Consider the following 23,536-nt stretch of genomic DNA (forward strand, 5'->3'; position numbering starts at 1 on the left):
ATCCTCAAAGTATTTGCATTCAAGGCATTGTGCAGAGATTACACCATTTACCTAAGCCTGATAACAATCACGTTTGACAATAAGGATGTAGAAGTAGGAATCGTTCCTACTTCCTGGTTTCCAACTGTAATCCCACTGTTCAGCTAGCAGTGTTGCATGTATTAATGCTAATGTGAATTAACACCCATTGATGATGGGGTGGCTTTTTAAACCAATCTTTCTTGTTTGAAGAGATGTGGAAAGGTGGAGATATGAGGAAATCGATTTTAAAAAAACAAAACACACACACACACACACACACACACACACACACACACACACACACACACACACACACACACACACACACACACACACACACACACACACACACACACACACACACACACACACACACACACACACACACACACACACACACACACACACACACCACAACCTGAGGTTAACACAAAAACATATTCATATAGTGAAACAAGTACAATGTATAGCAGCAGTTACGTCAAAATTATAGCACAGTAGTAATTGGGATTGTTGTGTGTTTTGTAGAACTACTATCTTTTGAAGAAAGAACAGAAGTGTGTGCACATCCACCCCGTCAAGCTGCGATTACTTCATATTTTTGCAAGCCAAACAGCTGGAATGTGACAAGACAAAAATCACTTCTAAACACATAATAATGTGACACATACAAATATTTGCCTCTGTATTCCATGATGCATTATAACCTGCATTCACCGTGTATGTCCTCAAAAAATGTTTAATCTAAGATTAGTAATACATTTCTTAATGTGGCAGTTGAGCTAACACATTAAACTACTTCTACACTCTAATATCCCAATTGGATCAAGATGCTTAATGCATTAAGGTCCACACATTTTAGCAGCAATGCTCAACGACCTGTCAGGTCATATTCTAAAGTGTTTGGCTACATCATTCATTTTAAGCACTTGCTAAGTAAGTAGGTAAGTAAGTAAGTACATTTTAGGTGCATCACAAAGGATTTAAATACTGCAGTTATTACTCTGGCCAGCAGAGGAAGAATGGATGGGCATAAAAAATTAAAATTAAACAAAACAATAATATAAAAAAAATAAAATAAAAATCCATCATGGAATACATTCAGGCCATCTGCAACTTAAACATATAGATTTAAAAAAACAACAACAAAAAAAAAACCAAACAAAAAACCAACCAACAACAACAACAAAAAAAAAAACATAACACTGCAACACAAGAAGACAACAACATGTAATTTCACAGTATTTAAAATCTACATATCCAACTATAGGTGAAAGGTGAGGAAGAGAACACTCCAGCAAGATTACTGTGAAGTCTTTAAAAGTCACAGTGATGCTGAACATAAATGGTTGCTATATAAAAAAATAAATAAAACCAAAACTTGATTGAAGCTCCTGCAACCTTCCCACTTTAAGTTGGGGTGTAAGGGGCCACCAACATGCAAAAGATGAAAGTACCCCACAGTGACAACCACCCAAAACATTAGAAAGTCATCCTCAAGATCATGCTTTTAGCACAAAAATTCCAACAACCAATAACAAAAACATCAGTACATTGAGAAATTAACATAGTTAACATTGATTTGATGGTTTATATGGTTCTGACAACCAAAGTCAAAAAAAAAATCAGAAGAAAAAAGGCAAAAAAAACCAAACAAAAACCAAATCACTGAGACAGTATTTGTGCCATTGTGATATTTACGTCCAAAACACAATGACACAATAATCAGCAAACAGGATCTTGTTATCCTGCATGCTTCTCCTTCATTTGTCCTTTCCGAGGCTCAGACAATATAAAAGGATAAAGTAAGCATCTAAAGCTTTGATATGCCTGCAGATAGATGTCCATGTCACATTCACGCCACAAGACCAAACAATGATTCACTCGGACATCACGCCACAGCCAAGATTTTACACATTTTCCTAAGTCAGTGTGTGTAAAGCCCGTCATGCTACATTACAGCTGATTGCCGTAAATCTCCAGTAGAAGAAAACATGAGTACTGTAAATACAAGACCCAAAAAAAGAACCTTATCAAAGCTCAACAACAGCTGTCAACACATTTCACTACAGCTTTTCCACAATGATATACACATGCTACCCATTTTTCAGAAAAGCTGCTCATTTAAAAAAAACAAAAACTATGTGCTCCCTTGTGACAAAACAGCTTTTTCTGTAGGAACTTTAAACCATCTCTGTACTTACAGGAAATGTGTCTCAAAACACCTTCAGCTTTACTTCATAATACTTCTCGTTTACTCTTATAAACGCATATTGAGCAGAAGACCTACATTTCTCCTTGTCTAACAAAAAGTACAGGGTTTTGTAAAGATTTCTCAATTTTTTCCACATTCATTTCTTCTCAGTAGTCCAGAAAACAAGATGTTTGGAGAATAAATGGAGAGGAAAAAGCAAAAAAAACCCCAAAACAAAACAAAAAAACCCCAACAAACTACAACTTCTGATTCAGATATGATTAGATGAATTTTCCTCCAGTGATAAGGTTGTCTTGCCAGTCCCTTTTGCCCCTTTGTCTGTGCATAGGGGCACTGAGAACTGTAGCTATCATCTCCCTCCCACCCCATCCACCAGGTCAAGGAGGGGGGGTCAGCACCCCTTCCCCTTCCCTCAGCAGGCAGATCCTTCCCCCCAGTAAAGGGTAACATGCTCCCTGGGATGGTTCCCGATATTGTCTCCCATAGTGAATGACCTGTATATAGAAAAACCCTGATTAGAATACAACATTTTGGGTTAAATAATAAAAATTATTTTCAGAGTGGTACCAACCCCAACGATGAGGCACGTGCTGTGGAAACAGTTACACCCCATAAAAGGTTGCCAACCGTTCCTTCAGTGGCATTGGAAACTGATCTGCGAAGCGTCTCCAGTTGTCGTCTCCCACCTGGTTCTTAAACCCATGAAGGATCTGAAATTAAACACCACGAGATGTTTATACTGAGGAGTGCTTTTCAAAATAAATCCTGTGCATTTTAAAGTGTCAAGTGCAAAAGCTGCCATTCCTGAATTTGGTCACTAGGGAGCAGCAATAACTGTTGATAAGCAATAAATGGATTAAAGCCTGAGTGCAAATTCTCAAACCAGGCAAAACTGACGGAATTTATTCAGCGATTTTTATTGTTAGTGTTTTTCAGCTTTTACCTTGTAGAACATGTCTCTGAGGTCATCCTTTGGATTGACCCAGGAAGCCACTGCATCACAGAAGAATATAAAATCCTGTTCCAGAGAAAATAAATAAGGCGATGCTTCAGCTTCCAGAGTCATTAAAAACAAAGTGTCCACACAGTCATCTCTCTACTGCATCTCACCTGCACTACACCTCCTGGATTTACACTAATCATAGTGCAAATTCCTCTGAATGCGGAATCCTTCTCCTCGTTGTCCCTTATATTTCGCAGACAGGTGCACCTGACAACAGGGACGACCACATTTAACACCACGCTTATCTAAAGAATACTCGAGCAACAACAGAAACCAGCATAAATCTGCAACTATGAATAACTAGTACAGAAACTCGGATGCATTCAGTACATGTTACTAAACTGACATGCATGTTTATAATACCAACTTTAAATGAAGCCAATTACCTTCTTTGACACAAATGTGTTTTCATTATCAATCCTTTTCTTCATATACTCTAAAGACAAATTACATTTTTCAAATGTGATCAAAATGTCCTGCAACAACTAACCCACAAAAATGAAGAACCACTTCCAATTTGCATCTGATCAAGGTTCAACTTCAGTGTTTTCTCCTTGTATGCCTCTGAACTACTTCCAGTAACACAGCTGACACCTCCAAACCTGCACTTTTAATCAATGCTAGCATGTTTTCCTGACATTTGCACAGTAATGTATGGTAAAGTAAAGCGCGGTGCAGCTGTCGTACACATAAGTCAGTGGGAACTGTTGCAATGATGCTTAAAACCTTTGTAAGCCTGTTGGTTCTCCACTCAGACTGATCAGGAAGAGTTAAAAAAAATTGATAATGACTTAAATATATCTCTTTAAAAATAACTTTCCCTACTTTTTTCATTTCACCAAGGAGATCTATGAGTCATTACACGTGTGCAAGTGAAAAAAGAAAAGAAAAGAAAAGAAAAAGAGCATAAATGGAATGATTTAAAGGATCAGCAGCTCTTGAAAACTTTCTAGAGGTGCACCAGGAAGCAATGCTGAAGAGGCGATTGGTCAAGTTTGCCATGGTTTGTTTTTTTTTAAAGCCACAGAACTTTTTGATCACTTTGCACATTTATCTAAATATGAAATTGTTTCCCGATTTACAACAACACATGAAGCATGCACACAAAAGAGATTCAAGTAAAACAAATCAAGCATTTTAAAATATTTAAAACTCAGAAACTCATCTAATATCTTCACTGATGTCTTTGAGCAGTGTGTTCAGCAAAACCTCATCTATAGCACCTTGAATATAACATTACTTTTTTGTTTTGTTTTCGAAGAACTACTAAAGAAGGTTTGGGGTCGTTTTGGGACAGGCACATGCAGCTGGGTGACTACTAAATGAGAAAGGAATTTAAGAATGCTCTTTCTCATTAAAAGACTGCATCCTTTCTCTGTTGTTGAACCAGCAGGCATGTGACAAAAAAATCTGATCCCATGCATCTTTTAGGTTGTTAGCGACAGTTTACAATGACAAAAAAAAAAAACTAGAAATTAAACAAATTAATGTATAAAAAACACATGAAGGTGCTACTGAGGCAAAAACAAATCACAAGTAGGACCTAAAAGAGGACAGGGTTAGTCACACGGTTGGCAATGATTACAAACTGATAGGAAAAAAACAAAAACAAAAAACTGAAAATAAAACCCAAAACGCTTTTGAGAAAGGAGAGTGAGGAGGGGAAGAGGAGGAGAGCTACAGGGGAGAAAAAGGGAAGAACAGGCGACAGACGAGAAGATCAGAGGAAAGCAGAGAGAAGATGAATTAAATAAAAGATTGAATAATACACACCAGGGTCTTATAAACTGCTGTAGCATGGGTGCCACCTCTTGAGGACAAACGTAACCAAGACGACCAATTGTTATTGCTAAGGTAACGCAATCACGGTTACACACCACCAAACGCCAACCAAGACATGAGCAATGAGGAGGGGGGAGGAGAAAAAAATAAAGAAAAAACAAACAACTCAGAGACAGAAATCAACAGAATCTGTGTATGATAATAAACAGAAGATTTCACTAGCGTTGATTATTACTGCCCCTTCAAGTCAAAAGGGAGGAATGTAAAAATATGACACTCTAAAAAAAGACATACAACACGTTTAAGGGAGAACACATTGACAACTCTGACAGGACATTCATAGAAAAGGCAAACAATGGCATCTGCTTCCAGGAATTACATGGATTTAAAAAAAAAAAAAAAAAAAAAGCTATTTAAATCGATCAATTTGATGAAACTGTACGTGCCAAGACACATGCTAACAAAAGGTGTAGCATGTGTGACTGTATGGCGTAAAACAAGAGCAGTTCAGTGGGATTTTTTTTCCCCCTCTTAGCGATTTCTCCCTTAAACTCACAAATGTTAATTTTCATAAGAAACAGAAATGTTTTTTGTTTTGTTTTTCTTTTGGAAAAGAAATGACAGATTACTCCAAGCCAACTACATGGAGGGAGACTAGTATCCAGCACAGCAGGTTCTTATGAGGCAGAGAGGAGGGAGGACCTAAGTTTAAGAAGACACAAAACTATGCAACATTCTCATTAACAAACAGGCATTTATGAACAGTCCAATGACACATGCAGAAAGCAGATGGTATGCTCATTAGAGTAGAGTTCAGTGCAGGATCAGCTGATTAGAGGCAAACTGAAGAGTGCCGCTCTGCGAGCCGAGAATTTACAGCCACCTTAAACTGTGGTATTATGTGACCTAGTTTAAAAATAGTTCCAGTGGTACGCTGGCTCTCGTGGAAACATCCATGTTAACGGAATTTACACATGGCTGTGTTTGCTAAGGTTTGATTCACTGTGGCGTTGTCAATTTATAGATCAATAACATGCAAGAAACTGTTAATGGAAAGGTTAATGATCTGATACTTCAAAAATTGAAGAAGTTGTATGATGCCCAATTGTTAAGTGGTTATTGATTATCATGTATCCTGCATCAAACATTGGCCATTCTTAACAACATTTAACATCTATTGGCAGATATGCATCCACATTTAAAGAACAGTAAATAAAAGCAACAAATAAACTGACAGCAAACAAACAGGAACACATCTATAGAGTCCCTAGTTTTATTTCCTTTTATTTTGGCAGGTCACACTTCACCCTTGCATGCATAATTTTGATGCAATGTTCACTTGACTCATCCAATTCGAATCTCCAATGCATTTGGTTCAAACAAGAGTAGAGTGTGCAACCTAAAAATAATCTCAGCTAGGTGCCCTACTTTTAGTCAGTTTAGGTGTCATTTGGGATTAGTTGTTTAGCTGATCAGTAACTATGTGAGGCTATGCAGTCATCTATCTATAATTCTGTGTAAGCTTTGCATTTGGTTTCATTACAATATTGTACTTCACCTCATAGAGCAAAGTCAGTCGACATTAGTTCATTCCAAGGCAGGGCTCTTACACGGTTTGCTCAGTTGAAGAGTGTTAAGAATTTCACACCAGGGCTTGCTCAAGGCTTCATTTTAATTTTATTTCAACTTACAGGCCACTGTGCCAGGCTGCAAATCAATACCTGAAATATTCAACATACTTTGGTGAAACAAGCAAAACTAGTAAGGCTCATACCTTGGGAAAGGCTGAAATTAAAAGGGAAAGACACGCAGTCTAATAAGTATAGTTAATCCTGGCTAAGTGGACCTGAGTGAGTGAGTGAGTGTGTGTATAAGTGTATACACCTCCCTCTCTCTGTGTTTGTGTGTGTGTGTGGCAACCTGGCTGGCTGACGGGCTCAGCACTACCACCGAGTGGTACCTGTGTTCTCCAGTAGTGTCTTTGGGGTATTGGGCCTGTTAATGATCTCCACCAGTTGGTGCAGCACCATCGCAATGTATGGCTGCATTTCAGGCCCTAAGGGTGTAGGTATAAGAACTTAAGTTAATTCAGATTTTAAATGTGTCACTGTACATCGTCTTAAAAGAAAGGCACTTACCCATTTGTATAGATATCTCTCCAATTGCCCATGTTGCATTGTTGCACACCGATATTAACTCTGGGTTTAAATTTGTACCCAGTATGGGCATGAAATCAGCTGAAAGGAGGAAAATTAATATCTTAGAAAATGACTTGGAATTTATTGTCACTGGTGCTTCAGAGTCAAGTACACCGAACGTACCGATGCATGGTTTGACATGCTGGAAACAAGCCTTGGTGAGATCCCCTAGCAGAGCAAATGAACTCTGACGAACTTCTGGCATTTTGTCCTGAACAGTTAGAGGAAAAAACAGAGGACAAGGTGAGACATGCAAGTCAGTTTACGTTTGTTTGTTTTCTTTCATGTTGAATACTTTTACAGGGCCTTACCTGCATGCACTGGTACATGAGGGTGAGGATATTGCTACGAGCCACCAGCTGCTCAATGGTGCCTCCCAATCCTTCTGCCAGTCCACTAAGAAGATCCAAAGCCACAATCATGAAGTCTTTGTCAGGGGCCTCATACTGTTCTGGTTGGGACTGATGGAGCTAGAAAATATAACATGACTTAATTTAACAGTAATAAATATTAAATAAGAAGTTATATGGCTTCTATCTATGGATCCACCCCACTGTGGTAGTGGTTAAACGTCCACTAAATACCTTGTTTACCACTTGGGGCCAGTGCAGCAAATTGTAAACAATACTAACAGATTGTTAACTTAAAAAAACTAAATAAAAATCACCATTTTTGTTGTTGTTTTGCTTTACATCGAGTTCCACTTGACTACGAAGAGTCTCCAGCAGGTTTAAATGTCATTTCGTATAAATAGATAATAGAAAATGCAGAGAAAGTCTTTAAGTTGTCCATTCTAGACATTCTCACCATGGACTGAGCGAGGGTCTTCTGAACGAGGTTGACACAGCGTTGGTACACGGGCTCACAGTAGGGCAGGAAGCCACTCTGCAGTGCTGTGGCTACAGATGACAGACACTGAGGAAGGCAGGAATTGTGGGTTAGATACAAAAATCATGGATATCATGCAGATTTTTGGCACCTTTAAGTGTGCATGAGAAACTCACTTCTAACAAAGGGAAAAGATCTTTGTCTTCATCTTTTAGTTGGTTCCATTTCTGGATCAAGGGTGGCATCAACATCTGGATGTACTCCTAATACATATCACACATCGGCAGCCATTGTTATCAGTGCATTCAATGTATTCTATTTTACATTCAAACAAATACAGCTTTTTTGATATGCGGTCTACTGTCATCCTCATTTTACAAAAATAAGTACATGACAACAGCAGTATTAATGTTAGATTTACATAGAAATGTGAAGTGAAATCCAGCAAATGCTTCTGTTTTGCATACCGGTTTATTGAGATGGTGGCCCACTGAATCTGCAAGTGTTCCTATCGCGTCATAAAGAATTAGCAGATTTTTATGTTGGTACTTGCTGAAAGCAAACACCAGTGTGTCCAGGATGAATGCCAGGTAGGGCACCAGCTCTGTACAAGCCTCCTCCTCCAAAGTGGCAAAGGCACTGGCAGGGAAAGATTTTTAAAAAAAAAAAAAAAAAAGGAGGGGGGGGGGAGTTAAAGCAATGTGTGAAAGTAACTACTCTGAAATTTCGATGCAGGGGAATATGTGGAAAACACCAATGCAAAAAAAAAAAAAAAAAAGTCAGAGTTAATGTGCTGTAAAATAAGAGACATGGTTTTATCATCTCGCTCACCTGCAAGCAGCCTCCTGCACACGCTTGTTGCTATCCAAAATGCGTTTGAGCAGCTCTGTCATTAAAGGCTTCAGGTAAACATCCGGAGGCTGGCTGACAACCCAGTGTGCATAGCGGCTCAGTGTCCAACAGGTGATAGAACGCACCAGGGCTTTCTTGTCAGACAAACACTGGACGAGATGAGGGATGAGCTCAGGCAGGTAGGGGATCATTCCTTGCATGCAGCCTGGAGAAAAAGGATAACAAAAGTATTGTTTCAAAGTAGTGCTTCTTCTGATTTTATATTCAAAGAGGGACCTCCCGCTCTTCATTTCCCCCTTCTTACCTTCAGCTATAGCCCCCAGCACTAGGATTCCAGACTCTTTAACTACCCACTCTGGATGGAAAAGCAGCTCTTTGAGAAGAGGCAGGATGTGCATCAACAGATCTTCCCTGAAAACGTTGGCCAACACGTCAAGCGCTGCTGCTGAACACTTGCCTAACAGCACACACATACACAGAAACAAAGATCATACAGATGTAACAAGCATAATACAAACAAGCAGAAGACAATTAGTACACCATCTGCTTTTTGGGACTGTTAAAAAGGTGCACGATGTAGCATTTTTGTTCCACTGATTGTAAAGTTACATAAAACCTAAGAAAAATGAGACCTTCCTCTTCTCTATTAGCCGTTTGGACTACAAGACAATGCAGGGCTCCTTTCAGTGGAGTTCATGGATAAAGAGCCACTATGAATCATCTTGAAACAACCATCACAGAGCAATCTAGACAGTTCAATTTAGATATGCACTGAACTCACGCAGGTTCCAGTCAGAGATAGTATCATCATCATCTAGTTCGTCATCTTCATCCTCCTCATCCTCAATTCCATCACCCTCATGCTGTTGGGCAACAGTGCGGGAGCGATGGAAGCGTGGTCTGATGTCTTGCTCGTTGTCTGGAATGGCCTCATCCTCTTCAATGTCTCCCTGAAAATGAACGTATGGTATAAAAATTCTTCAGCGTGTAGGCATTAGCATGAGAGTTCAGTCAGCTGAAACCAGAAATTAGCCATGCATTTTGTGTTGTAAAATGTATACAACTCTAATTTGTTTGTACATCACAAACAACTTAACTGCATGTCAGCTTGACTCCTGGAGCAGTTTATCATTGTACCTTCACGTAAACATATTAGGCAGTACAAACTGACCTTGAGCAGAATGATGTCAATCTCAGAGTACTTCATCCCGTTGACAAGCACCGGAGTGAGCCTGGAGCAGAAGCGGCGGGAAAAATGATGAGAACAAAGGGCAAGGTTAGGGCAGAACTCACAGGCAATTACTCACATTTGGTCCCTGCTGTGGACACAGTTTAATGTGACAATTTGGTGACAGATGTTAAACCTGAGGTCAACTCTTAATCAGCCACTGTGAGGTGAGGAAAAATAACACCCTAGTACAAGGTCTTCGCTGACTTGCTGCCAAGGCTGCTATGAATCAGCTACTTTCAAAACCAGCATAAGTCTGTACATTACATCTGGTTGTGTGTATGTGTGTGTGTGTATTTTCTTACTGGGAGAGGTGGCCACACAGCACTTCCTTACACACCGGCTGCTCGGCCAGTGTCAGCCAGAACTCACAGGCCTCTAAGGCAACATTCTCGTCATGGTCCTGAGTCCTCTGTAGCATGTACTGAATTTAAAAAACAAAACAAAACATACAAATAAACAAAAATATTTTCACGTACAAATCTGAATATTTCATCCCAAAGGAAGGAATGCAACCAAATCTAAAACCTGCGATGCAGGTTCAACTATCTGTTCAGAGAATAGTTCATTTCATTCTTGTCTTATTATAATGACCATGGTGTATGTTTGTCTGTTCCCCAACTCCTCTTAGAGGCATTGATCAATCTATATCAAACTTACTACATAAATTCTTATAGTACCAGGATCATCAACATATATACAGCTTTTGGAAATTATTTTTACCTCACAGATAATATAAGTGTATGAGCTGATCTAAAAAAACCCCACAACAATATAGTACATCAGTGTGTGCATGTGAATTGTCCTCATCTTTAACGTTCATGAGCTCAGTACACGTTGCATATATGTTTTATAAGGGCCAAAGATTTGCAAGAGTCTAAATCAAGCAGTGATGTGAGTAACTGTTTACTTTGTCTTCTATAATGAATAGCTCACAAGGAAGAAGAAGAAGAAGAAAGAAAAAGTATTTCTAATTTGTTTGTTTGGTGCTTTTGAACATCTGTTTTTGCCATCTGACTACTATGATATAATGAATATAAAAATAATAAATTCACATAAGGTGTTTGTATTTTAATACATGAGTAAAGAAAGTGAAGCCAGTAACACAACTAAAAACTACCCGTGCATGTCTATTGTTTAAACCAAACCCATCAGAGAAAAGCAAATGGGCTGATAAAGAGTAAGCAATAACTTTTTATGAGAAACTATCATTTTATAGATTTAGTGGGCAAACAAATAATTATTCAGCAAAGTCATGTTTGCAAAATTGGGGGGAAAAATAAATAAATTAACAAAAAAACCCAAACAAACAAACAAAAAAAAACAAACAAAAAAAACACAGCCCTACTTTATTCGGCCATGTTCATCAGAATGACAAAACGACCTCCAGTACAACAGAGTTGCTTACTGCTGTGTTATTAATAGAGGTTTATGTCATATTTACTCAGGGTTCATGCACATTTTCCATTTCAAAATGTCATATTTATCCACACTCCTGAGGTTTATAGAAAAAAAAAAAAAAGCACCCTACATTTAACAACAAGCTACATGATTTTTAAGTATCTAACATGCAAGTTTCATTTTGAAGAGCACACTGTTATTTTTTTCCCCATTTCCTTTTTACATGAATACATTGGGGTGGTTGTGGCTTCTTCACTAGCTGACTCACTAATGTAAGTGATTCAATCCTGGCTCTTCAGGTATGCCTGCCAAAAGGGCTTTGGGTAAAGTGTTTTTAGTATATGTATAAAAGGTGCTGTATGACTGTGTGTGTGTGTGTGTGTGTGTGTGTGTGTGTGTGTGTGTGTGTGTGTGTGTGTGTGTGTAAGTAAACATGGCTTGTGCAAGTAAACATGGCTTGTGCTGCAATGCACATTCAATGGTTAAACAGACTATAGTAAGTGCCAAATAAATGATAGTCCATTTATGTTACTATATAAATCCAAAAATGTTCTGTCAAGCTTGACATTTGACCATCTGAAATGCTGACTTAATATAATTCAAAGACTGTAGAGGAAGCTGTGTGGAGGAGTGTGCATTCGGGTGCAAGCTAAAGTTGGCCTGCTCTCTCACATAGTAGTATTTTGTCTGTCTTCCCCAAATGGTATTGAAAAAACACTGCAGAACGCAGGGAGAATCTAGAATTATACCGCCTCTCTAAACCTTGAAAACCCATTTCAATATTGCACCAATTATCAGCTTTTAGGCTTCTCCCTCTTAGTTAATATAGTCATTCTTCATCTTTACAATACACTCACCTCTATGATGTTATGCATGTGTGGCAGGAGACGATCGAGGCGAACCTCAAGCAACATAACAAGAGCTCTACAAACATTCTTCCTCACTTCTGGCTCATCATCTGTTGCCAGTGCAAAGAGATTCTACAGAGGGCAGGACGACAGCTTAAAGTTAATACCACTGTTGGCAATAACATAAGAATAAATATGATTGAGAGGGGAATAGTCAATACAGTAATGCAGAACATTACAGATAATGTAGCAGTGTTTTAGATGTTTGTGAATGTACACAGTTCTGCAATTTGCTGTATGTATAATCTGTAGCCATTTGCTTTAAATGTCCCGGTTTACTATATCAAAATGTTAAATATATACCCCATATCTTTAAAAGACATAACAAAGACATACATTGAGGTGCTGCACCATCTTACGGTACAAACTGGCATTACAGAAAGGTACAGCTCAGCCCCAGCTTGACTTCAGTTGAGTTGTCTTCAGCACAGTACACAAATGTTTCAGACATAAAGTCATAGCTGTTCAATTTATGACGGCTTTAGTTCATTTATTACACTTTTAAACAGTTTTTTTGTGCTTCAGCCTCTTGCTATTGCCAAATATCTGACTTCAATTTTCTTATTATTAATCTCTTCTCCCAAGCCCTAAACATAATATAATTTGCAATAATTTGCATGAGGCTTGGCATATGCGGCGACTGATTACAGAGAGCCACAAACTGGAGAGGTAGATCCCAAACTGTCAGAGGAATAGCTCGCCCTATTGAAGTGACCCTATAGTAGCTTCTGTTTCTTTCTTTTGGGGCCAATGATTTGTTTTGCATATAGATACACTTTAAAAAATAAAAAAAACCCAACCCCAAAGTATAATAGATAGTATAAAGGAGCATTAGAGTCTGACTTGCCTCAATGAAAGGATCGATGTGAAGCATAAGAGCCTGAGTCCTGCTGATGATGAACTGATTGACGCAGGCGATGGCATGAGACCTGCAACAGAGTAACAACCACATTAGAGTCACACCGACATGTTTTCCTCACATGCTGCACACTGTGAATGTAGCCTCTGTATTATTATTTGCCCCATCTCCTCCAATCTAACCTCCAAATATGAGAAACATCTCTCTCTACAGGAGTTTTACACTGCAACAGACACTCATTGTGTGTCGTCTCTAAGAAACATAAGACAGACTGAAAATGTGCATACTGGCTGTGTATTCAGATTTAGACTAGACATTTTATTGTATCCAACAAATGGAGAATAGTTCAGGCAAGACACAAAGTCACACAGTTTTGGTACACCAGCTGATATCAGCTGGAATGTCAAGTAAGTCCCAGTAGAAGTATTTCATCGATTTTAAATTACTGAGGAGGAAAGGAACCATCTTCATTTGCTTAAAGTAGTTTTAACTGAAAAGTATGCACCGTCACTAAACAGGTATAATAAACAGCATTCACAGACAATTTAAATGCAATGCCATGCACATTCTAAAAGACTGTAACAGACTAGGTCATTTCAAATAATAAAACATCCATGTGTAAGTGAAAGGTTCAAAGGACAGTGTAACTTAAAGTCAACTTCAGTCAGCAAAATTGGAAAAAAAGAAGTATTATGATACCTAATCTTAGGACTGCTGTGTTTGAAAAACTGCAAGAACTTGGGGATCATGATGTTCAGAGGACGGTCCAGCATGTCACTGTCCAGGATCTCAGCAGAGTCCTCGCAGATCTTCTGAAGAGCTCCGAAAGCTCCCTGAAAACAAAGGGAAAAAAATGACATAAGGAAAAGACAGCAAAGTAAACAATGAGAAAGAAAGAGACATGATGGAAGATTTAATTTTTCTGCTAATTTATCAGAAAGTTAACCCCAAAATACTGAGACACTGAAGTAGACAGTAGGAATAAAACGTGTTTGGAACTGGTCTTATTTGCCCGATTCTCATCTAACATTGAGGCAACAATTACTGTATAACAACATAATTGGCTTCATTGCATAGTAAGAATAGAGTCTGCAATCGGAAGCACTCATAAGAGCCAAAGGCTTTACATGCTTAAGAGCCAAATACAGACAGATACAATGTATGAGGCCATTCTCCACACAGTGAAATAAATAAATTGCCCTTATGGTACACTATAGTCATATTATAATCACGCATATTTAAACCCAAGCCCAAAACAAAATCACCCTGGTTCTATAAATCCACATACTGTGTATAAGCTCTGTAACATATGAGACATGGAGGATCATAGTGCTAGTATTTGCACAGTGAAAGCACTAAATAATGCATTCCACCTTCTCATCCATGATGTTCAATAGGATTCATCCACTTCTGCTCTAATAACCTTCAAACAGTTGGCACACACACACACACACACACACACACACACACACACACACTAATATAAGCTGCTTGACAGATGGTTAGTATGCATGCTCACGATATGCTGCAGACTTCAGTCTCTCTCACAAAAATAAATAAATAAATAAAAAAATTGCAGCCTGAGAGGCAGATACAAGAAACGGCACAGCACTGACACCAACGCTGTCTGAAATGTGTTTCTATGGAAACCACTCCCATGTCGGCATTCCTTTTAGAGGACAGATACAGAGCCATCTCCACAAGAAAAAAAAAAAAAAAAGGGAGGGGAAAAATATGCTCAGAACCACAGGGGTGACACAAGACAAGGAGGCTAAGGTTAAATCAAGGTCACAAACAAGAAGGGACAAAGGAAATTTATGAAGGGGGAAAAGGCATTTCTTTCATCAGACTGAATCTTGATGCCAGCAGTTAGTTGGAGACGGCAGTGGAAATTTCCTTTTGGAATTTGGAGATGACATTGAGATAACTGCTAATGACACCTAGAAACAGACGAAAGAAGACAGTTGGGAGTTCCTGCTGCTGTTTAAGCTAAGAATTGGAAATCCAAAAAAAACCCCCAAAAAAACAAAAAAACTAAACAGATGTGATATACATAAGCCATGACATAAAAACCTCATGACAGCCCCCAAAATGTCAGATTTATCTTAATGTTGAAAAACATGACTGGATTACTAATGAGCTATTTAGAAGAAAGACTTTTCCCCTGCTATCCATATGTATTCAAGATCACTGGGGTTTAAATGCTGGCATGGCATGATATGTTACCACACATCACGACTAATCGAGAATAATGACCAGGATAACTGATAATGCTGGTTGCGAACCTGCGTGGGAACCCAAACAAATATTTCATATTACGCACAACTGTGCTCCAGCGCTGCACACAGTGACGTCAAAACATAATACAGGCATTTGTGTGTGTCAAGAGAGAAGTGCAAAGGAATGGGAGTGGCCTGCAAGTGTTTCAATGATATGCAAGTATCTAAAGTGTAATCTTCCTTTCAAGTCCTGCTACTGAAGGTCGTTCACTGTGAGAATGCAAGTCACGCAGATGGCTGTGAGCCAGGGCAAAGAAGAAAAATAATAATACACATGTAGTTGACTAAACGACTCCTTCAGAATCCTGCCCTTGAAATGGGAATAATGCTACAAATGAGCACTGTGGTGGCAGAGCATTATCATAGGTGATAGTTTTCCCCTTCGAGTGGCATCAACACTGTTATAGCCACTTGTCAACCTCCATTAATCAAAACACAGCCATAACCTATATTAAGCCGTCCACCAGCATTAAACTTGGCATCCGACACACCTGCTTGTTTCTTTATATAGAGCATGCAGAGAAGAGCACAGCGTGGTGACACGAGGAGCTCTTCCAGCAACCACTCGCCTTAAACCACAAACAAGGCAGGACTCACTGGTAGGGCAGCAGCTCCTTATGTTACCAAAACGAATGTGTTTTCATTTTTCTGCGTTTTGTTATGTGCATACTAAGCTTAAAAAAAAAAAAAATACATACATTTAAAAAAAAAAAAATCTATGACATCATTACTTGAGAAAAGATGATTTAAAGCTAAAAACAGCATGCTGCAGTTTCACCATATACAGAAGCTTGTCTTTATACACAGCGTCAGCAGACATTATGTCTCAGCGTGGGACTGTTGAGCAATCAGAGGGAGGATGATTCACTGGGAGAGTCACGAGGATCATCTTGCACAGATACTGTAAATGCACAACATATATTGATCAAATGGCCCAAGGCCAACATGCATTTACACGTTTCTCAAAGCGTAGATTACAGATCGGAAACTGTACACTGGCAGTCACTAAATATACTCCCAAAATAGATATCAAAGTCATGCTGATAGAAATAGTGGATTATTTTGGGGAGGCAGTGGATGCTCAGTTCTTAAAGAGTACTATATGGCTAATCAAGACTACCAGTGGCTCTCTTCTAAAATGAAGAAGGTGCCAGATTCTACAGCAACAATTGCATCAACATCAGCAACAAGAAGAAATACTGACCCTTTAAAGTGTACTTATTTACTTATTTTCAGCTCAATATTTAAATCTTGGACTCTAGACTAGCTGATTCACTTTTCCCAATAGCCCCCCATCTATCTCACACTTAAACTCTTTACACACCAGATGTATACAAGTCGGGCAAATATTTCGTGTGTTAATATTTTTTGAATCTGCCTATTTTTTACATGCATTTCTACATGTCTTACATTCATGAACTTCAAACCAACTGCGTAATATCACAGGACAAATTTTAAACCTTCATTTCCCCCCCTGAATCAAGCTTGATTTTTCTGATATTTTGCATGGAAATAAACAGATCTGACCATTCAGAGCACTTAATTTGGTTCATAGCTCAAAAAATGCACTAAGCTAAATATACAATGATGCTGAAATAGTAAAATAATCCTATTTTACCTCAGACACACAGCTAGATGCTGCTCTGGGTCACGGTTCTCTGAAGTTATCCTCAAATCGGCCTTAACTCTGCCAACGAGAGCTCAAACTACCCACTGACATCCTGACATATGTATGACAGCATCTCTTCTGACTGACTACACTAAGGTTTTTATTTCAAACTTTGGCCTGCTTATATAAACATAAAATAACTGGGTGTGCACTAGAAGTTGGTGGGGATGGTCTCTGCTGATGCAGCTAACCTTGGAAAAACCTGGAAACCACATCTTCATTGATATATACTGAGGTGTCAAAACTCATCATTAAGGTTAGAGGGGAGGTCGTCAAATGTTGTGCTTTTGGAGGAAAGAGATATAGTAATGATTATTTGTTTGCTTCCTAGTTATTCACAGTGCAGCAACTTGACCATCTTCAACAAGAAACATTAAGAAGCTTTCCAACCCTCAAGCTTCTTTTCAAAAAACATAGCTGGTCTTATAAGGAGTTTCTACATTTGGTTGCTTGAGTGTTAAGCCTCTTACACACACACACACACACACACACACACACACTTCAAGATGGTCTGCAGTAACTACCTGACCTAAATCTCAGCTTCTGAACAAGCTTTACAAAGGAGGCTGGCAGCGGTGCTACACAGCCTTATTTTTTTATGTCACACCTATTCCTTAAATTACTTCAAATCACATCGACAAGTAATAATCCTGTCAGCATGTATTTTTATTGCCCTAAGACACAGCTGAATTTACCACGACACTTTAACATGCCGTTTAATTTATTAATTCTGATGTTATGGGCAAATCCAGCTGACAGAATACTAATGACCTGGGAGTTTATATGAGCTTGAATATGGTTACACAAATCAGATGATCTAACAGCCACAACAAACGACTGTACTGTCATTTTCGTGGCTGCTGCAATGGAGCATTTAGAAGAACAAGCACTTGAGTTTTATTCTGCAGAACATTCAGAAAAATTAAAGATATTAAAACACAAAGAGTGGATCATGGTGGCCTGTAAAGATGAAATATGACCCAACAGCATGTAGTTATCGGCGATTTGAAAATTAAAGCATATTTGGACGATGATCAAAAAAGAGAGAGAATAAATGAGTCAGAGCTGAATAATCTGCAGTCTGCAGCGGCTGCTCCAGCTGTGCGAATGTCTTTAGCTCATCTGGCCAGCAGGATACCATCCAGATGCTGCTTTATAGCTGAGCCAGCTTTTCTTTCCACAATAAATTAATTAATAAACAAATAAACAGTACACGCACAACTGTCTGTGTGCCCAGACAGGGAAACAAGCTTAATTACAGCACACATGGGCTGTAATATACGGTCAGAAAGATGTGCACGCTTAATCTCAGCACTCCCCACCCATCTCCAACACAGCTATTGCAAAAAGCTGCCTCTCATTCTCATACTCACACACACGCTTTTGTTAAACTTCTGATGAGTTGAAAGCACAGTAATTAAAGAGGAAGAAATCGGAGTCGTTGGCAGATGATAATATTACAAAATGACATTAGCGTCATGTCCATATCAAGCAAAGTAATAGCTGCTGCCATATTAACGCTGAGCCCACTGCATTTCAGGTTGGATTCTTTAAGCTGGTTCGGGACTCTTTGTGTGATTTTTTTTAGTAATGAAATGTTGAATTTCTACACTTTCCTGCAAAGCACTATTCATGTGCCCCAGAGTGACTGAAACATGAATGCATCATGGCTACTCAGCTGCAACATTTGGGTCCATCTTAACCAAGTCAGTTTTGTCAGAAGACATTTTATTAAAATCAATCTCATATTTTTGATTACTGCAGAAGATTTTAGAGCCACGTTGTATTTGTATGATGCATTTTCAGTTCAGTGTGTTACAAGATAACTTTAGATTTTTAAGAACTTTTGAAATGATCTAAGTGATTTCCTGTTTATATATAGCTTGCTCATTTGTAATTGGGTTAGTACATACATTGCTGTGGAAACACGGTGTTAGTGGATTATTACAGGAAACATCATCTGTAGAACCCCTAAGAAATAGTTTTCACATCTTTTACCCGTATCAACACATTTGTGACACCACCAGCAAACATCAGCTTAGTGCCTAAAAGAAATTAATTATAAGCTTCTGATTTGTTTGTCCTCACTTCACATGTGTTATAATCCTCAGAATCCAGCAGCAGGCAGAGTTTGGGTAACAGCTCCGGCCAGTTTTGTAGCTCTCCCTTGGAGGCAATTGTAGTGATGAGGATGCCTGTTATCAGAGTGGGTTGAGTTAGTTGATTAAACCAAAATCCAAAAACATGCACAGGATATAATGAAACACAGACATTTAATATTATAAAGCGCTTCTGTTTATAATCCATGTGAATAGAAGCAACAGAAATGCAGCACATAAATAGCTTCAAGTTAGCTTAAACAGCAGGATGACCCCTAATTATGCAAATGTTAATATCAAGATTCTGCAATAATAGCAGGGAATGCTTGGGAGACCAAACCAGCATTTAAAAGCTGGCCTTTAACATTCTGATACAGTAGCCTATTGAGTTAAGGAAGACTATTTAGAGGCATTTAAAGCCAGTGTAGGGCTTTGCTCTCACTGGATTAAAAATAAATTCACAGTAGCCTTCAATCATATTGTAACTGACAAGGTCTGAGAGATAACTGCACTGCCTTTAAGCTCTGTTTTCAGGCTTCACAATCTTGAGCCAGTTACAGGTCCGTTAGGCCAGATTAGCCAAGCAGCGGTGAAAACCTGAGAGAGCAAACTTTGAGTCCCTGAAGTCAAAAGTCAGCAATAGCACGCTTTTGACAAGTCTATGCGTCCACGCTAATCTGGTGGGAGGGGTTAAGAATGGAGAGAAGAGAACTGCAGGAGTAGGGCTGTTTATTTCTAAGGATTTTTTCATAGATTTCTGCCCACTGGATAAATAAAGAAATATAAACAACACAGAAAAGCAGATTCATTTTCTACTAAAAACACAACCATATCCCTAAAAATAAGAAAATAAATTAGCTACTATCCCAAATCCGTTTCATCGGTTTAATTAGTGTAAATAATATACAACCATCACAACCAATAATAAGGTGTTGTGTAAATATTCATTGTCATTTATTTCCCTGCTTTGTCTGCGAATGCTGATTATGTTCCCAATAAAGTGAGCTGTAGGTTTTATATTTCAGCATGTAGTTTAAGCAAATAAGGAAGTTATTTACAGGAACAACAAAGCAACATACATAACAACAGAAAACATTTAAACATAAAAGGTATGCGTGGATGCTAAGGGCAACATTACAATCAGAAGACCGAGAGGATGAGACTTACCAACAGTGGCCCGAATCAGAGGAGATGAGTCTCCGATGTTTTGGAGGCACTCACTCTTGATGAAATCAGACACGCCATTAGGGAAGTTCTGATAGTGAGCTTTCACATTGTTCTTCAGTATGAGCCCGCTCAAGGACCGGGTCGGTTCATCTTGGGAGAGAAAAGGCCAAGGAAGGAAATGTCAAAATTCCACTCTAGCTGTGATCAAAATGAAGGCTGGTGACTCAGACATTAAATTGCTTTCCTTTCATTTTTCACAAGCAGAGTATTACAGAAATTATGTTCAGACATTTATACTAACATTGTGGACAGAAACTATTTTACTGTTTGCTTAAAATGGGTAAGTAATAAATTTGGTCTTTTTTTTTTTTTGTTTAAACACTTGTGGATTGTTGCATCTGAGCTAAGGTCGTCATGCAACCGAAAAGGTCTTAACACCACTTAACATTTGGGTCATCTGCTGTGCAGACAGTCAAGCCAAAAGTGGAGCAGTGCCAGGATTTAGCTTTAAAATTTAGAGTGTCCCATATTCTGTGTGGCACATCATTTGCAACAAAGATGCCATCAGGTCACCCAAGTCACGGCCGGGCTGACCTGTCAATAAGCAGTTACATAAAAACGACAGCTCTGACATTCACCCGTGCTGCCCAGGTGCTATTAGATGATCTAGGAACACACCACAGACACAAAATGACAGAGCGAAGGAGAAGGGCGGACAGCTTACCTTCCGATTTCAACTTTGTCAAAACAAATATCAAATAGTTGTTAAAGTCTGGATACTGATTCAGCTGCTCGAGTCTCTGGGAGAAATGGTTAAGGGTTACAAATGTACGAAGCGCATGTTAAAAGGCTGAAAGAACATCACTGCATTCTGTAATCTGATAATAAGAATAAAGCCAAAGACAGATTTTTTTTCCCCTCCTCCCCATATAAAGAGGAGGAGTGGTCTAATCTAACAGCATAATGATGGGAGCGTATGTCAGTGTGTGTGAGTGGACTGGGTGTATGCTTGTAAGGGGGTCATAAATGTGTCATTTGGCATGACTGTACTGGCAGATGGCATCTTTAGGGCTATAACAGCAGCTAGTCTATGAGTTAATGAGACAGTCTGTATGAAGGGTTACATAAGAAAATTATTAAGGATCTGCATGAAACCAGACAAAAACGTAAGGACCAGCAGCTCTGAGCAGCAGATGATTGTTCCTCAACTGCATTGTCACACAACACTAGCACAGTGTTGTGTGACAATGCAGTGCCCGAGCTACAGAGTAAAGCTAATAAAGCACTTACATGTTAAACCTACCCTTTAGTGCTTGCCATTTAATCTAGCCGGAAGAGGTCACCTTAATACGGTTTTGTTTGATAATCCCTGGCACCCTTTGGAAAAGTGACATAGAGTAAAGTGTCACAGCGAAAATGCTTGAATAATGACGGCTTCTTATTCCACTCCATCAAACTCCTGTTTTAGAACAGGAGATTTCAGATTCTGTTGCACTAGTAAAATCCAGCAATTTCGTGCTTTGCATAGACTTCTGTGGATGCAAGGCACGGACAGATGTCGGGGAGGGGGGGGGGGGGGGGGGGGGGGGGTGTTCTGTCACAATTAACACCATCACCATTACATCATTATATTATACACAGAATTTCTAATTTGAATGTCTACTTAAATTACTAACATAGCATGTTTCCGGTAAGCTTAGCTTTAATTGCAGATGATATACCGGGGCTTTAAATATGTTTTATTATGATGTTCTGCCGAAGCAATATGCAAGGTAAAGGTGTATAGGAGGAGCAATTAGAAGCTACCGTTGCTTATTGTATTAACCAAGCAAGACAATTTATAGCATTTTTAATGTCAAATGATGTTAGCACGACCTGCTCCGTTTGTAGCGCGTGCAAGCGAGACAAAAAAAAGGCACGAGCGTACTTGCTTGTAACTGTAACCACCCAGGCTAGTATTAGCTATCGTTAGCCTGTTGAGTCTGTTTTGTTATTAAACCACTAACAGATTATATCATCCATATCTGGCTCAAAAAGGATACTTGCTGGACGGATCTCTGTGTGGACGTATCAGGCGACTGAGACTCCTTCAGCAGCTGTAAAATTTGTTGAAGTCCTTGCTCGTCTGGTTTCCACTCACACTCCATCTTGCTGCTGCGGATAAAGAAATAACATAAGCTCACACAGAGGACTTGTCATCGAACGCCTCACTAATGCTGCTCCCTACGAGGCGGAGTGATTTCGGATAGAAAAAAAAAGGCTTTTACCTGTTGTGGCTTTGCCGTGCTGTGCAGTCGACTTTCTGCTGAAATGTGAACGTTTGTTTGGGTTTTCAGACATGGGCCTGACACGGCGAGTCGACCCGTTTTCTCCCAACCCAAGCTGAAAAAAAGCTTCGGGCTACGGTCTGGCGTCGCATATAACTGGCTGCATCGTCAGCTGACACGGAGCTGGAGGGTCCTAGTGCGCCACAAGTTTTTTTAAGCCTAAATAGTCTAACTAAAGATGCTTTTTTACAGGAGGAAGATAACTAGAAGGACCAAACATGTTTACATATATCTATTTAGTCTTATCATTAAAGACAAAATGAGGTTGCCCTTTGTTCAGAGAAGGTAAAGAGACGCTGTAAGAGGGAAACTATGCTGAAAAATCTGGGAAATGCTTTTCCTGGATTTCCAACGGACATGAAGGCAGCACAGATCGTGACACTGGCTATGAAATTTCCATATTTCCATTTTATATTTCAAGAAAACAGCTCCATCTTCAGGCTATATTTTTTATCGAACAAATTCAACAGCATTTACCCTGTAATTTTAACTTAGCTAGCAGCATCAGTTATAATAGGCATTTTTGAATCGCAGTTAAATAAAAAAACAAAAAAACAAAGACATTTAGCCTAGGCCGTTATAATTATCAGTGAATTAATAATTAGAGAAGAAAACATAAAAAACATAAATACTGAAGCATACGCCAGTTTTGTAAAATATATTACTTTATTTTTCAATATTATATATAGAAAGTAGCTTA

General features: G+C 38.9%; 1 protein-coding gene across 2 annotated transcripts; it reads right to left on the bottom strand.

The window, feature by feature from the left end:
• Nucleotides 1-427: 427 nt before the first annotated feature.
• Nucleotides 428-22,914, bottom strand: tnpo1 (transportin 1). 2 transcript variants are annotated; one of them, XM_006796851.3, is made up of 25 exons: nt 22,777-22,914; nt 22,552-22,663; nt 21,234-21,309; nt 20,510-20,659; nt 19,332-19,438; nt 13,995-14,128; nt 13,284-13,365; nt 12,386-12,508; nt 10,433-10,551; nt 10,071-10,131; nt 9,681-9,849; nt 9,204-9,356; nt 8,879-9,104; nt 8,515-8,686; nt 8,224-8,310; nt 8,027-8,134; nt 7,531-7,689; nt 7,343-7,430; nt 7,160-7,258; nt 6,982-7,077; nt 5,013-5,088; nt 3,347-3,446; nt 3,180-3,254; nt 2,808-2,946; nt 428-2,730 (listed from the first exon to the last, which is right to left on the bottom strand). In XM_006796851.3, the coding sequence occupies exons 2-24, from the start codon at nt 22,654-22,656 to the stop codon at nt 2,839-2,841; spliced, it is 2,673 nt and encodes an 890-aa protein (XP_006796914.1). In that variant the 5' UTR covers nt 22,657-22,663; nt 22,777-22,914; the 3' UTR covers nt 428-2,730; nt 2,808-2,838. The 2 variants fall into 2 exon arrangements, 1 of the variants encoding a protein (XP_006796914.1); XR_437136.3 differs by lacking the exons at nt 428-2,730; nt 2,808-2,946; nt 5,013-5,088.
• Nucleotides 22,915-23,536: the final 622 nt, after the last annotated feature.

The sequence above is a fragment of the Neolamprologus brichardi genome, chromosome 7 (genome assembly GCF_056152115.1).
Source record: "Neolamprologus brichardi isolate AB-2024 chromosome 7, ASM5615211v1, whole genome shotgun sequence".
In the NCBI taxonomy this organism is placed as follows: Eukaryota; Metazoa; Chordata; class Actinopteri; order Cichliformes; family Cichlidae; genus Neolamprologus; species Neolamprologus brichardi.